The following is a 15,532-nucleotide window of genomic DNA, read 5'->3' as shown; positions in this document are numbered from 1 at the left end:
GTCACTGCTCAGGGGCGGGGCGAGGCAGGTGAAAGAGCACGACAACCCGGAAAGAACCCCGGGCAATCGGCGTCAGCCAACCACCGCGAGGAACAGAGGCTGGGCCGCGGGGTGTTATTGGGCAGAACGGGGGGCAGGGCAGAAGCAGGAAGAAGGCGGGCATGAGCCCTCCTAGTAGCGGGTCTACAAAGGCTGGCCTCTGAGTTGCCCGCCTCGGGCCGTAGTTGGTCCCTGGCAGCGACCGCCATGTGGGGGGCGGGGGGCCCTGGAGTAGCAGCGGTGAATGTCGCCTTGAGTAGCGCCCGGGACTGCTTCCTGCACCTGCCCGCTGGCTTAGTCTCCAGCCTCCGTCTGCAGCAGGTACAGGAACGCGGGGGGGGGGGGAGGGCTGCTTCATCCGGGACCTGGGCAGAGAGGCTCATGGGAACTTGGAGGGTACCCCCCCCCGTCCTTTCAGAAGACGTGCTCGCTTTCCCTAAGCCTCCAAAGGCTTAGCGTGGTTCTGATGATCTCCATGGCTGCCCAGTGTGCGTTGTTCACTCCGGCTGTGTTACTTCCTGGTTGATTGGGGACGTTCAAATGCCCCCTTTCTCCCCTGGCGGTCTCCTCCTCTGGCATTCCGTTGCTTATGGCAACCGGGACAGCGGCTGCCTGAGGATCCTTGCTCTCTTGCATTTTTAAAAATAAATCTACTTGTACAAAAACCTATATCCTGCACTTTCTGGTGCTTTAGACAGGGCACCTAGCAACGATCAAAATCGATAGTAAAATAGAATAAAACACTAGAACAAATGGGAATCTATGAATATAGCGATATGGACTGGGGTTTGGCAAAATACGAAACAGGCCTCATTTGTGTGTCCTCATTAGCTGTCTAGAAACTCAATGATAAGGTTTCTTACTGTTTTTTCTTTATTCCCTGCCCCCACTGCTGTAACACTGAAAATGTGAAACTAAACTTTGTTCTTCAGTTTTCTGTAACTAGTGTAAGAGTAGGCAATTGTGGTTCAAATTCATTTGTAACCTAAATTTTCAGGATTCCAACTTCTGCTCCTTTTGTACATTTAAACAGAACTTATGCCTTTGCAAACTAGGTTGCTGTTTCACACTCTACCAGTCATAGGGTTTTCCCAATTTATTTTCCCTTTTATTACAGTGGAAGGATGTAATCCATGTGGATATTTGTTTATGCACACAGATCTGCACAGTTAAAATGGTTAAGGGATTTTATGAATAGGAAAAACCTACAAGTATGCCACACCACAGTATGTACAGCTATGAAAAGTATTTAAACCTATGAAAAATTCCATCAGGGCACTGATGGGGGTAGGTCATATTCTATGCAAGATTAATGCCCTGTAGTTAGTTATGTGTGTACTTTCATATTGATAGCCAGAAAGAAGTTTGTGGATACTCTTAACAATGACTGTTTCCTATAAAAATTAATAGGATCAAGCTGTCAAAGTTTCCTGGGGTGATCAGCCTGCATTCTTGGGTTGGACAGAAATCAGACATTGTCATCAGAATGGTGAAAACACTGTTGAAATAAGCAGACAGCTAGCAGAGAAACTTGGTGTTGAAGATGGGCAACAGGTATGGGATGCAGCCTAATTTTCTTTGCATTTTTGAGAAAGGTGGGAATTTATGCAAATGTAGTCAATCATTCTAAGTCTTCATTTAAGCACTTATTGAATATGGTCAGTCTCCTATCATGAAGAATATTCATGCAGATGAAGGTTTACTTTAGCAAACCTGAACTGGCGCTTATTACTCACGGTAATGTTGAAATCAAGACAGAAATATGTTTTTAAAAAGCACCACAACCAAGTAAGTCTGGAAATGTGGCATTCTGTATGTTTTTTTTAATTCATTTGGGTGTACCCTTTGTACCTGCAAAACTTGTAGGCCCAGACTTTGTACTTGCAGTTTTGAGCAATGTAGCTGCAGCTTTGTATGAGGATCTTAATGATAAACAGTGAGTCCTGTTAGCTTTGCCATTTGTGATTCTATGCTATGAGGAAAAATGATGAATGGAATTAGCCTTCCTGATTACAAGATCATCAGAGCTGATGACACTTTTTAAAGGAAGTATATATGTAGCTGCAGTTGTTAATTTTAAGGTTTCCTCTCACATGCACAACATGTCTTTGTACATGCAAGGCCTAATCCAGAAAGAATTATGTTGAGAACTCTGTCTGTGCATGAATTAACACCAGTGTTATATCATTTGATCAATTCACAATCAAGGAAAAGCATATACATACCTGAATTTTTCCCTAGTTGTTTCATCTTTGACAAGGTCCTGAAGTGAATTGCAACTTCCTTGTAAAATTGAGGAAGCCTGCAAAAAGGTTGTTTAGGTTTTCCAGGAAGGGAAAGTGACACTGCTTAAAAATAAATGTTCAAAAAGCATCTGTTTTGCAAATCCTGAAATTCCTCCTTATTGTTATGGTAGCAAGTATGTGATTCCTCATGACATTTATTTCTTTTCTCAAGTAAATACTACTATATATCATGCATTGTCTCTGTAAATATTAACAGTACTTTCTTTCAACAAGAAATGTTCTTTCTCAGATATTCCTGGAGCCTTGTTGCCAAGTTTTGTCCTGTCAGCAAGTAGAAGTGGAACCACTTTCACCTGACGATTGGGAGATACTGGTAATAAAACTAATTAAATTATGTAGATTTTCTAATGCAAAGGTAGGCAGCCATAGAGGCTTCAGTAGCCATACCTACCCTATGTTCCTCTACCATTCCCAGGCCCTTATTCTGAAACCAGAGATAGTATTTTGATTTAAGGTTGTTTTAGGAGGTCCTCGTAAGTGTGAAGTGTAGCTGTAAAATGAACAAATCTGCTTTGTGGAGGTTTCTGGATGCATGAATCTTCACTCCAGCAAAATATTTTTTAAGCTATGGAGAAGGGAATGCAAAAATGTACATTAAATCTTCTGCGGGGGGCACGCAATTCCCACCCTTTTTCTAATGCTTTTAAAGCCTGGTAATGACTTCCATTTCCCTTTTCCTCTGCTTCCCAGCCTCCTTATTACATACAGGAGTTATAGTGTCTGTGGTTCAAATTAGGGTTTGTATGTTAAAAAAAAGAGATAATGTCTAATATTAAATGTCTTGTAATCTTCTATTAAATTGCTGTAGGAGCTGCATGCTTCTTCACTTGAAAATAATCTTCTTGATCAAATTCGAATAGTGTTTTCCAAAGCTATCTTCCCAGTGTGGGTTGAGCGCCACACTTGTATATATATCCAGATAGGTAAGGCATTATGCAAAATTTTCTGAAGCTTTAGAGGAATAATTGGAATATGGCATTTATGTTAATTATTTCCCCTTTAATTCCAGTAACTCTAAAACCAGCTGCTCTTTATGGGAGACTTGAAGCTCGAACAGAACTCTTCATACGCCCTAAAATGCATCATTATGGAGAAGGCTCCATCATTCTGCCATCTGTTAAAAAAGACATTTTGCAGGACTCTGTTCCTAAAGCCAAGCTAAATCCAATAGAAACAATTACCAAGTTGGAAGCCAAAGAGACTAATTTAAATATGGGAGTCCAAGAGCATACAGCAGACCCAAAAGCATCCATGGGTACGAAGGTCTTGCCAAACATTTGGAATCTAATTGGGAACATTTTTTCTTATACTTCTGACAGGAAACACGAAACTTCTAATGGCACTGATGAACTCAATGCTGTTAAAGACAACTTCTTAAACCTGATTTGTATGGATTCAGTTTTCAGAGTATGTCAGTCTCAGCCTCCCAGCGTGCAAGGCACATGGACAACATCCAAATTTCAGAAATACAACACCATTCATGTTTTTCCATGGAATACAGAATGCCCTGCTTTAGAAGCCAATATTAAAGTCTCTTATGGGTCAATTACTAGACTACTTTCTCCAAAACAGCAGCATCAAGAGTCAAAGCACAATCTAACAGCAAAGAAAGAAAAGCAGACGATCGGTACAGAAGACCAAAAGCAGCCCAGTCATAGTAAAAATCTAGACTCTAGTGAGGCTTCTGTTGTACAGATAATATGGAATGGATTTGAGGATCTGAAAAATGCTATAACGTCCAATAACTGTATGGAGCAATTACATGTTGGAAAAGTTTGGGTTAGTCCAATTTCAGAAGTCTCCAGTAGAATTCAATCAGTTGTTTATATGTCTTTAAGTCAAACGTTGAGAAGTTCCTCACTGATTAACATGTTATTTTTCAATCATTTATCTAATAATAAGCTCTGCTCCTAGAGTTCTCAGTGAAGTGCTTGTAGGTGCAATGGTACCCAGCATTATCTGTCTTGTGCTCATTGTTCCACTTCAGAAATGAAGCAATCTAAGTATTGAAAATTACATGCAGTTGAGAAGGAAAGTAGGAAAGAACATCTATGTACTTTTCAAGGTGAAATTGGAACCTGGTCCATTGATCTCAGGCTGGAACAGTATATAGAAATGAAAGGAGAAGAAAAAAAGAGTATAATTTTTTGTCTGCTTTCCTCCTGCAACTCTATTCCAGAGTAGCATATGAGTAGCTGATCAGAAAACCTAGTACATGGGACACATTAGGGAGGGGAGGGAATTACCCTTTTAATTTTTTTTTAAAGAAAGTAGATAGAAGAAAATAAGGTATGGGCTGTGTGAGAGGATGAGCAGAGAACCCTATGGAAGATGCAAAATGAATAGTGAAGCAAAGCAATTATTGCTGAGAAAAGAAAGTGCAAAATGTTTATATGTTTTCCCTTGTCTGTTTTCTGCTGGCTTTGTTTTTTTCCTCCTAGACTTTGGAATAGATAAATTAATTTTTTAATTAATTAGGCTGATCTTTTAATCCTTGTCCTAATTCTGAACAAACTCAAATAGAACTGTATCTTTGGCTTAATTAGGTTCCAAGTAATTTAAAATTGGAGGGTAAAATTCACAGTATTTTAATTAATTAGGCATGAAAAGAGAGTGAGCAACCAGGGTAAGGAGAAGAAGAACTGATCATGGCAACAACAGCAGAATGGGATGTAAAGTGTTTGTATGTGTGTGTGTGTGAAAGAGAGGGAGTGAGAAAAAAAGAGCACTAGATTAACTGGCTCATCTCGTCAAGCTCAGGCCCCTCTTCAATGGAAATCAAGTGAACAAACAGGTAGTAAGGGAAGATTGTCATAGACCTCTAGGTTTATTTGATCATTTAAACCAGGGGTCCCCAACCCCTGGGTTGAGGACCAGTACCAGTCTGTGGCCTTGGCAGGGCCAGGCTGCGGAGACAGATCTCCCACCCCTGCATGCATCCTCATGCACACACGGATGCATGTCCCCCCCCACAGACACACGCATGCCCCTGCCCCCCCCACATGCACAGACGTACTCCCGCATCCATACACTCACGTACAGATGCCCCCCTACGCACACTAAACTGGTCCGGGGTATTAAAAAGGTTGGGGACCACTGCTTTAAACAGGAAATGCTTGAAATTAAATTTAGGATCTCTTGCCCATGTATGCCAAATGTGGCTTACTGTAGATCCCTGGTTCTTGTTTCTAAATGGATAGAAAGTCAGATGGCACAGGAGTACAGAAAATTGCTCCTCACATACTTTCAGACATTCAAACTATTTTTGATTAGGAATTCACCACCCTTGATTTCCTAACTGTTCTTAGGAGACACATATTGTTGCGCATTATTATCATACTGCCTGTGACCTCTACTAGAATAAAGATCATTGTTCCTTATGGACCTTTTTAGGTCAGGCAAGCAATTCACGTGAAGGGTGAATAAGTAATGTAAATGGAAAGAAAGGAAAAGAGCTACAAATCAGCAACAAACCTTCATTGAACAAGTTCTTATCTCCATGCTGTAGAGCAGCACTCGAACCTGGTGCTTCTTAGATGTGCTGATCTACAAATTGTCCCATCTCCACCCAGCACTTGATTTGTAGAATTTCCAATTCAAGGCATCTCAAAAGTGCCAGGGTGGGGAAACCAACATAAAGTACAAGAAAATATAATTTAATAGAGTAAACAAAATGCTATTTAGGGAAGTAAAGTCAGCCACAATATTGCATGCCATTTTCTCTTAGGTTTTCCTTTAAAACTAGCTATTTGATATTTAACTTAATGTTCTACTTGTTTAATTAAAAATGTTACGCACTAATGTTTACACAAACTAAATCAGGTGGATTTTTTTCCTGCATCATCTAAAATCTTAACCAATTAGGTACTGATTTTATAACGACTACCATTTAATCTTTGTGCTGCTGCTCTTCCTCATCTTCCTCTTCATCGCTTCACTTCTCCCTTTTCCTGGTTCTTGTTGTTTTTTCCCTTTTCTGTCTTGTGATATGCCCATCCAAGTGTGTGTGTGTCTCTCTCTCTCTCTCTCTCTCTCACACTGTCATAGAAGAACTGCAGTTTAGGGGGATATTTGGCTGCAAAAGAAAGTTTTTTTTCTGTGAAGTAAGGGTTTTGTGACTTGCCATGTTCATCAAAATACCTGTTTTCTGATAGTGTCCATGACAAATATGCTTGTGGCCCCCAAAGGTTTTGGGGCATTTGTCCTTTTGATTTTATCATAGGCATCCTTCAGTCTCGAGAGACTATGGTAACATGCTCTGAATCGAGGAGTGTCCTCTCCAGAGCATGAAGCCCGGGTAAGGTAATATGGAGGATAGGCTGTTACCCAAGCAGCAAATCCCCCCTCTCCACGTTGCTGAAATGGTCCAATGGAAAGGCAAGAGCCAATACGACTGGTTCCAGCAACGTCGCAGGAGTTGGCAGAACGACACGAGCTGCCTACGGGACTCCAGCTCCGGATTTTGCCTCGAGGTTAACTCCTGAAGCCTTTTCCATGAGTGGATATAGCCACAAGGCAGTGGAGGTTTGAAATCGGAGTTTTCCTTCTCCGAGATGAGCTGCCTTCCATGGCTGACGAGCCCCACCTACCCGGCCTGCTCTTTAATAGTGCAAAAGTATGATCTGATCCTTAAAACTTTCCTGACTCCCTGGCTTATGCAAATCTAATTGGCTTTCCTATTTACCATATTAAGGCCAGATACACGCTCTTTTACTTGCTTTCAGTAGAGATTATTTTCCAACCCAACTTCAGAATGACCAGTTAGAAACCATTTTTATTTTTTAAAATACCTTATTTAATTATGTTAAAATTTATAATCCCTGCTAATTGAAGTGCCCAAAGTTGCTTAATATTTATGTTTTAAATGCAATAAAATGGATAATTCGGAGGTTCACTTGTTATGGCCATTATTTTTACTAGAACTTCTGGTAGCAAAGATGAGTTCTGAGTTACAGTACATCATTGTCTTCACAGAAGTTGTCAAATACAGTCCTAACCAAAGTGGGGCACAGGTTTTCCCTAAATATGCACAAAACTGGTAACATTTTGTATAACGTGTAGCATTCTGAAAAATAAACTTACTTTTAAATTGCAAAAAGTTTAAGTGCATTACTTGAACATGACAGTTTTTGTGAAATATTGACTTTTCTTTTCTGACATTTCTTCTTGTTATTAACTCTATTTCAGATACCTGAAGAGTTGAGGAGGAGATTATACATAGAAATGCACGCAGCTGTCAGAATCACCTCAGTTAATTCAGACCCTAAAATTCCAGTGTCTCTTAAGCTGCACCCCAAAAGAACATTGGTGAGTTTGTGTTTTGGGGCTTAAGATTTATTAAGCTGCTTCAAGTGTCCTGATGTTTGTTTGTAGTTTGAGAACTTCAGATTTCTGACGTTCTATTTTCCCTCTGGAAATTTCCCTATGGAAGCATTCTCAATCAGATATCTTTTTCATAACAAAAATATTGTTATGAAATATTGTTTCGTCGTTAAATTGTGTCCGACTCTTTATGACTTCATGGACCAGAGCACTTCAGGCCCTCCTATCTTCCACTGCCTCCTGGAGTTTGGTCAATTTCATGTTGGTAGCTTCGATTATACTATCCAACCATCTCGTTCTCTGTCGTCCCCTTCTCCTCTTGCCTTCACACTTTCCCAACATCAAGATCTTTTCCAGGGAGTCTTCTCTTCTTATGAGATGGCCAAAGTATTGGAGCCTCAGTTTCAGGACCTGTCCTTCCAGTGAGCACTCAGGGTTGATTTCCTTCAGAATGGATAGGTCTGCTCTCCTTGCAGTCCAGGGGACTCTCAAGGGTCTCCTCCAGCACCACAATTCAATAGCATCAATTCTTCAGTGGTCAGCCTTCTTTATGATCCAGCTCTCACTTCCATACATTGCTAATAGAAAAACCACAGCTTTGACTATGCGGACGTTTGTCGGCAAGGTGATGTCTCTGCTTTTTAAGATGTTGTCTAGGTTTGTCATCACTTTCCTTCCAAGAAGCAGGCTCTTTTGATTTCGGGGCTTCTGTCACCATCTGCAGTGATCATGGAGCCCAAGAAAGTAAATTCTTTCACTGCCTCCATATCTTCCCCTTCTGTTTGCCGGGAGGTGATGGGACCAGTGGCCATGATCTTAGGGTTTTTTTTTTTGTGTTGAGCTTCAGACTATTTTTTGTGCTCTCCTCTTTCACCCTCATTGAGATGTTCTTTAATTCCTCCTCACTTTCTGCCATCGGAGTGGTATCATCTGCATATCTGAGGTTATTGATATTTCTTCTGGCAATCTTAATTCCGGTTTGGGATTCCTCCAGTCCAGCCTTTCGCATGATGTATTCTGCATATAAGTTAAATAAGCAGGGAGACAATATACAGCCTTGTCGTACTCCTTTCCCAATTTTGAACCAATCAGTAGCTCCTTATCCAGTTCTAACTGTTGCATCCTGTCCCACATATAGATTTCTCAGGAGAGAGAAAAGGTGTTCAGGCACTCCCATTTCTTTAAGAACTTGCCGTAGTTTGTTGTGGTCCACACAGTCAAAGGTTTTTGCGTAGTCAATGAAGCAGAAGTAGATGTTTTTCTGGAACTCTCTGGCTTTCTCCATAATCCAGCACATGTTAGCAATTTGGTCTCTAGTTCCTATGCCCCTTCGAAATCCAGCTTGTACTCTCAGTCTACTGCTGAAGCCTACGTTGTAGGATTTTGAGCATAACCTTGCTGGCGTGTGAAATGAGTGCAATTATACGGTAGTTGGAGCATTCTTTGGCACTGCCCTTCTTTGGGACTGGTATGTAGACTGATCTTTTCCAATCCTCTGGCCACTGCTGAGTTTTCCAGACTTGCTGGCATATTGAATGTTGCACCTTAACAGCGTCATCTTTTAAGATTTTAAATAGTTCACCTGGAATGCCATCACTTCCACTGGCCTTGTTGTTTGCCATGTTTTCTAAGGCCCACTTGACCTCTCTCCAGGATGTCTGGCTCAGGGTCAGCAACTACACTAACTGGGTTGTCTGGGACATCCAGATCTTTCTGGTACTATTCCTCTGTGTATTCTTGCCACCTCTTCTTGATGTCTTCTGTTTCTGTGAGGTCCCTACCATTTTTGTCCTTTATCATGTCCATTTTTGCACAAAATGTTCCTTTAATATCTCCAGTTTTCTTGAACAGATCTCTGTTTTTTTCCTTTCTCTTATTTTCCTCTATATCTTTGCACTGTGCATTTAAGAAGGCCCTCTTGTCTCGCCTTGCTATTTTCTGGAAGTCAGCATTCAATTTTCTATAACTTTCCCTATCTCCCTTGCATTTTGTTTCCATTCTCTTCTCTGCTATTGGAAGGCCTCATTGAACAGCCACTTTGCTTTCTTGCATTTCCTTTTCTTTGGAATGTTTTTTGTTGCTGTCTCCTGTACAGTGTTACGAGCCTCCACCCATAGTTCTTCAGGCACTCTGTGTACCAAATCTATTTCCTTAAATCTGTTCTTCACTTCCACTGTGTATTCATATAGGATTTGGTTTAGATTGTAGCTGACTAGCCCAGCGGTGTTTCCTACTTTTTTCAGTTTAAGCTTGAGTTTTGCCAAGAGAAGCTGATGATGAGAGGCACAATCAGCTCCAGGTCTTGTTTTTGCTGGCTGTATAGAGCTTCTCCATCTTTGGCTGCAGAGAACAGAATCAATCTGATTTCAGTATTGCCCGTCTGGTGATGTCCATGTGTAGAGTTGCCTCTTGTGCTGTTGGAAAAGAGTATTTGTGATGACCAGCTTGTTCTCTTGATAAAACTCTATTAGCCTTTGGCTTGCTTCGTTTTGAACTCCAAGGCCAAACTAACCTGTTGTTCCTTTTATCTCTTGACTCCTTACTTTAGCATTCCAGTCCCCTGTAATGAAGAACATCTTTCTTTAGTGTCAGTTCTAGAAGGTGTTATAAGTCTTCATAGAATTGGTCAATTTCAGCCTCTTCAGCATCGGTGGTTGGTGCCTAAACTTGGATTGCTGTGATGTTGAAAGGTCTGCCATGGATTAGTATTGAAATAATTCTCTTGATTTTGAGATTGTATCCCAGTACAACTTTTCCCACTCTTTTGTTGACTATGAGGGCTATTCCATTTCTTCTACGAGATTCTTGCCCACAATACTAGATACGATAATCGTCTGAATTGAATCCACCTATTCCTGTCCATTTTAGTTCACTGATGCCCAGGTTGTCAATGTTTATTTTTGCCATCTCCTGTTAGACCACATCCATCTTACCAAGGTTCATGGATCTTACATTCCAGGTTCCTATGCAGTATTTTTCTTTACAGCATCAGACTTTCCTTTCACTTCCAGGCGCGTCTGCAGCTGAGCATCCTTTCGGCTTTGGCCCAACCACTTCATTAGCTCTGGAGCTACTTGTACTTGTCCTCTGCTTTTCCTCAGTAGCATGTTAGACGCCTTCTAACCTGAGGGGCTCATCTTCCAGCGTCATATCTTTTACCCTTTTGTTTCTGTCCAAGGAATTTTCTTGGCAAAGATACTGGAGTGGCTTGCCAGTTCCTGCTCCAGGTGGATCACGTTTAGTCAGAACTCTCCACTATGACCTGTCCGTCTTGGGTGTCCCTGCACACATAGCCCATAGCTCCTCTGAACTACTCAAGCCCATTCGCCACGACAAGGCAGCAGTCCGTGAAGGGGAACCAAAATATTAATACATGGATAAGAGCAGCTCAGGGACTAAAATTTCAGAGAGAGACTAGTATGCTAGGAATCTGAATGCTAATATGCTGGGAGTCTGAATAGTTCACAACTAAATAGAAATACTCAGAGGACTACAACTGGGATAATTTTTCATTTTTTTTTTTTACTGCAGCCCCAGGATCATGCTCAGCCACCACGGCGACTGTGAATTTGATTTTATAAAACAACAATTTTTCCCAAGCTTTGTAGAGGAGCAATAATGTTATTGGAGGGCTAAAAACTAATTGTGTGTCTAAGGATTTGAGTGCCATCAAAATTTAAATTATTATTATTATTATTTTCTATTCAGGGAACAATGAAAAGGAAATTCTTGTTTGAATGGGGATGGGATCATCTGTAACACCATCCTGCTGCTTAGTAAAGTAAGTAGCAACTAGTGGAATTTACAAGAAATTTACTCATAAGGTCCCCACTGATTAATTGGGCCTACTCTAGTTGTGACTTACTACTTTAAGCAACAAGATTTCATCTAATTTGCACCATTTTTTAGCATCTCTGTCCTTTAGGTACTTGAATGAACACTTTTTAAAATGAAAACCTGCTGAAATAACGATCCACTTCATCCTTTATTTCTTAGAATAAAGATATCTGTGAAGATGACATCAAAAATGCCTTTTATTTGTGGATTGAAGATTACCTCAATTTTCCTTTGATAATAGGAGACACAAGCTATATACAGCTGTCTCTTAAAGACGGTAAGCAAAACAGCTTGTCAGTTGTGATTGTGACTATACTATTCATAATGATTTTTCAAGAATTTTTGTTGTTGTTTAGTCGTGTCTGACTCTTCATGACCCCATGGACCAGAACACACCAGGTCCTCCTGTCTTCCACTGCCTCCCAAAGTTTGGTCAAAGTCATGTTGGTAGCTTCGATGACACTGTCCAGCCATCTCATCCTCTGTCGTCCCCTTATTAAATAATTTGAATTATCAGTAGCCTATGTGTTAATTAAATAATTCGTAATCCATCAATTTGAATAGATGTGCCTGTTAAACAAAAATAAGCTGTCTCTTAAAGCTAGAGGCAATGTACAGTGGCTAAAATCTGCTGGGTAACTGCACTTGTGTAACAGCATTATGCAACTGGTAGTGGTCATCATGCCAAGATGGAAGTGCTATTCAGTAACTGTTTCCAGAGGTACATTGCACAATTGGTTGTAACAGGAACCACACTACAAACTGTGCAGTCTAATTATGCAATCTTTGTTGCCTAGGCAGAACCCCTAGCAAATTTATGCAGGTGTAATGTTATATCACACCCAGACAGAGGATTGCACCCTGTGAAAATAATGTAAGCTAGTGATAGGGGGAAGATAACATTAGTGGGGAGGGACAAATTTTAATACGTTTAAAAGTAACAAATCAAATCAACTCTGCCCAAATCTTGAAGTTGGTCTTTGCCAGTCAGTCATTTCCAGTGTGATTAAATCTTTCAGTCCTAAACATGTCTATACACACTGTCTGGAATCTTGTTCCTTATTGTAGGAAACTGTTCTAGAGTAGGCTTATTGAATCAGTGGGGCTTTGGTGACTCCTGTAAATTCCATTGAGTGAAATAGCCCTATTCTAGTTGTGATTTACTGTGCTAAAGTGAGTTGCAACTAGAGTAGGCCCATTTGAGTCAATGAAACTTAGGAAGGAATTTACTCACAATCCCTACTGATTCAGTGGACCTACTCTAGTGTTATTTACTATGGAAAGCAATAGGATTTCAACCATTGGAAGACATTTCCTTTTGCATCAGCTAGATGTTACATTATACAGAATTTGCCAAGTCTTAAAATATGGCAAGTTTGCTTTGGTATTATATACAAATTGATGTGTCTATTGTGTTTTGAAAGGTATGGAAGACTTTGTACTCAGTGTAGTTACTTCTGACACTGAAGAAAAGAAAACAAATAATACTTTCATCTTGAATCCTAGCTTGCTGCAGAAAGCAAATATACAAGTAAATATCACTTATTTCAGGTATCCAATAGCTTAAATTTCATAAACAGTGTAATTTTGTTTATTACAGTATAGATCGTTTTCATTTTCTTGAGCAGATATTTATAGCATGAAATTTAGGGGGAAGGTGATTGGTTCTATTTGAATTCCATCATCATTTTTCCATGTCAAGGATTGTGATTGCCCCTCCTCACACACACATGTCAAAATGAGCTTGCAGTAGTCCCATTTATTTTTTTGTAGTGTGCTTATATTTTCAGTGAGACTTGTAACCTTCATTATAAAAATAACAAGTTATAACAAATAACATCTGGAGAGTTATAATACAATGCAGTGTGAAAGCCCTACAATGTTATTTATATGGTATTGTGGTCTGAGTTATTTTTCATACATTCTTATGCTTTTTGAGAGGCTCATTACTTTCATGTGATTCTAAAGTGTTTAAATCTAGTCTGATATTAAATTTAATATGAAATTTAATATGTAATAGGCTAATATTCCCTGGACTTTGCTATCAGTATTTCTCCTCCCACTTTGATATTCTAACAGCCTAATGCTATATGTGTTCCAGTACATTTAGTAAGTTTTAGTACTAGGTAAGTAGATACAGGATTGCATCCTAAAAAGCTTCTTGTTTATTGCTTTCTCCACTTTGAAATAGTATAATGATTTTCTTTTATGCAGGTTCTGGTACATCCTGTGACTTCAGTAAACAATGACAACAGTGAACAGTCTTCTTTTGATGAGTTGCCTCTTTGGCTGAATTTGAACTCTTTAGGGTGAGACACTTTGCAGATTAAAAGAAAAAGTTGATAATTTGAGCAGGGGGAGTTAAATATGTTTATTGCACAATATAAAATGCTGACCCTAGGAACTATATATAAATTTTTAATTAAATTGAATAGCAAAATTTATGAAACTGGAATCCTATCTGATTGGGATTTAAATATATATTTAATTTTACTGATGCAGGCAGCAAGCAGCGCTGTGTTACAAGTGAATCAAATTCTTACCTAGTAACATACATAAACATTAGATTCACACCAGAGTCTGCTGAACTGGCTGTAGTGGATTGGTTAATTTAACTAGTTGTACTGGAGTGGTTAATTTAACTGAGCACATCCCATATGTGATGAGCTGCAGCAAAGAGCACACCAAATTGAAACATCATTTTTTTAAACATTGTTACCAAGGCTTTCTACTTGTGCAGTTACTACAGGTGTGAAAGTGCAGTAACAATGCACAGAAATGCTCATAAGAGTTCTAGAAATAACTCACTTTAGATTGTTTCTGGATAAAAGGTATCTTTAACTAGCTATCCCAAAGTGGCCTTATATAGCTAACATTTTATAATATTTAATGTGGGAGAAAAGAAACTTACATTATTTTGTCATTTGATAAGTCATCTGTCAATTTTGTGAACATTTCCTTTGCAGAGGAATAGATAGGGTAGGAATATCCACTTTCAAATTCATATCACACAGCCTTTTGGGACGACCACTGTCTCAGAAGTTAGCCCTTCTTTCTGCAGGACTGCGCAGTGGAGGTGTCCTGATCACTGGAGCAAAGGTAAATGTTATATATTTCTTTTGTACCCAGAGCATGTTGGTTTCTGTTAGTAGTCTGTTTTATACAGCAGGTTGTCATGGATTTGTTTCTGTTTGATACAATGAAAAATATGCAGCGTAAATAAAATTGTGGTATCGCTTGATCTTTTTCACTTCCAGTAACTGCAAAAGATTTCTGTAATATGGGCCAGAATCCAATTGCTAATTTTGCTTATGCACATTCCCAGGAATGTAACCACCGCTTCATTAACACACAATAATTTACCACCCCAGTTTACTGCTGTTTTACTTACACAGACATAAATCAGAAATTGGATTCTGGTTACAATAATTGTGTAGGTGCTATGCTAAGCTGTCTTAAATATCTATATATACTAAAGAAATATATCACGTTCCCTACATTCCATCTGTATAATGGCCTGTGGCAAGTAACTCCCAAGCAAGGTGGGAGACGATTAGAATTCTCAAACCTTCATCTGGTTTCACGAAATTGTATGGGTTGAGAGCTATGTACCCAGTGTGGTGTACTGGACAGAGTAACAATTAGGACTCGTGCGATCTGGGTTTGATTCCCCGCTCTAACAGTGAAACTTGGGTTATAGAATTGGCAAAACAACTCCTTAAATGCATCACTTATTTTGAAAGCCCTATTAAAGTCACTGTAAGTCAGTTTTGACTTGACAGCACATGAAAACAGGAGAGCTATGTAGAACCTGCTTCTGTGCAGACTAGCTAATCTTTGCTAAAGGTGCAGCCATAGAAGTTCCAGGGATTCTGGATTCTTACATAGTTTTGATTCAGTTAATTGAAGTGCACATGGAATACATTTCCTATAGCTTTTCTTCTACATAGATTTCTTTAGAGAAAACCTTTAGTACAAACTCAGACAACAGTTCTCCTTTTTCATAAGATTTTGATCCCAATTTAATT

General features: G+C 39.6%; 1 protein-coding gene across 2 annotated transcripts in view; it reads left to right on the top strand.

Annotated features, from left to right (window-relative positions):
• Window positions 1-133: 133 nt before the first annotated feature.
• Window positions 134-15,532, top strand: part of PEX1 (peroxisomal biogenesis factor 1) — a 32,024-nt gene continuing 16,625 nt past the window's right edge. The window contains exons 1-10 of one of the 2 annotated variants that reach the window (XM_020785231.3): window positions 134-360; window positions 1,450-1,593; window positions 2,575-2,658; window positions 3,154-3,268; window positions 3,355-4,124; window positions 7,533-7,652; window positions 11,664-11,781; window positions 12,929-13,035; window positions 13,719-13,813; window positions 14,471-14,603. In XM_020785231.3, coding sequence (XP_020640890.3) covers window positions 247-360; window positions 1,450-1,593; window positions 2,575-2,658; window positions 3,154-3,268; window positions 3,355-4,124; window positions 7,533-7,652; window positions 11,664-11,781; window positions 12,929-13,035; window positions 13,719-13,813; window positions 14,471-14,603 — 1,800 coding nt within the window. In that variant the 5' untranslated portion in view covers window positions 134-246. The remainder of the gene's footprint in view (window positions 361-1,449; window positions 1,594-2,574; window positions 2,659-3,153; window positions 3,269-3,354; window positions 4,125-7,532; window positions 7,653-11,663; window positions 11,782-12,928; window positions 13,036-13,718; window positions 13,814-14,470; window positions 14,604-15,532) is intronic. The other variant, XM_020785232.3, reaches the window with a different exon arrangement.

Source organism: Pogona vitticeps, chromosome 6 (genome assembly GCF_051106095.1).
Source record: "Pogona vitticeps strain Pit_001003342236 chromosome 6, PviZW2.1, whole genome shotgun sequence".
Taxonomy (NCBI): domain Eukaryota; kingdom Metazoa; phylum Chordata; class Lepidosauria; order Squamata; family Agamidae; genus Pogona; species Pogona vitticeps.
This window is presented reverse-complemented; position numbering and strand designations above follow the sequence as displayed.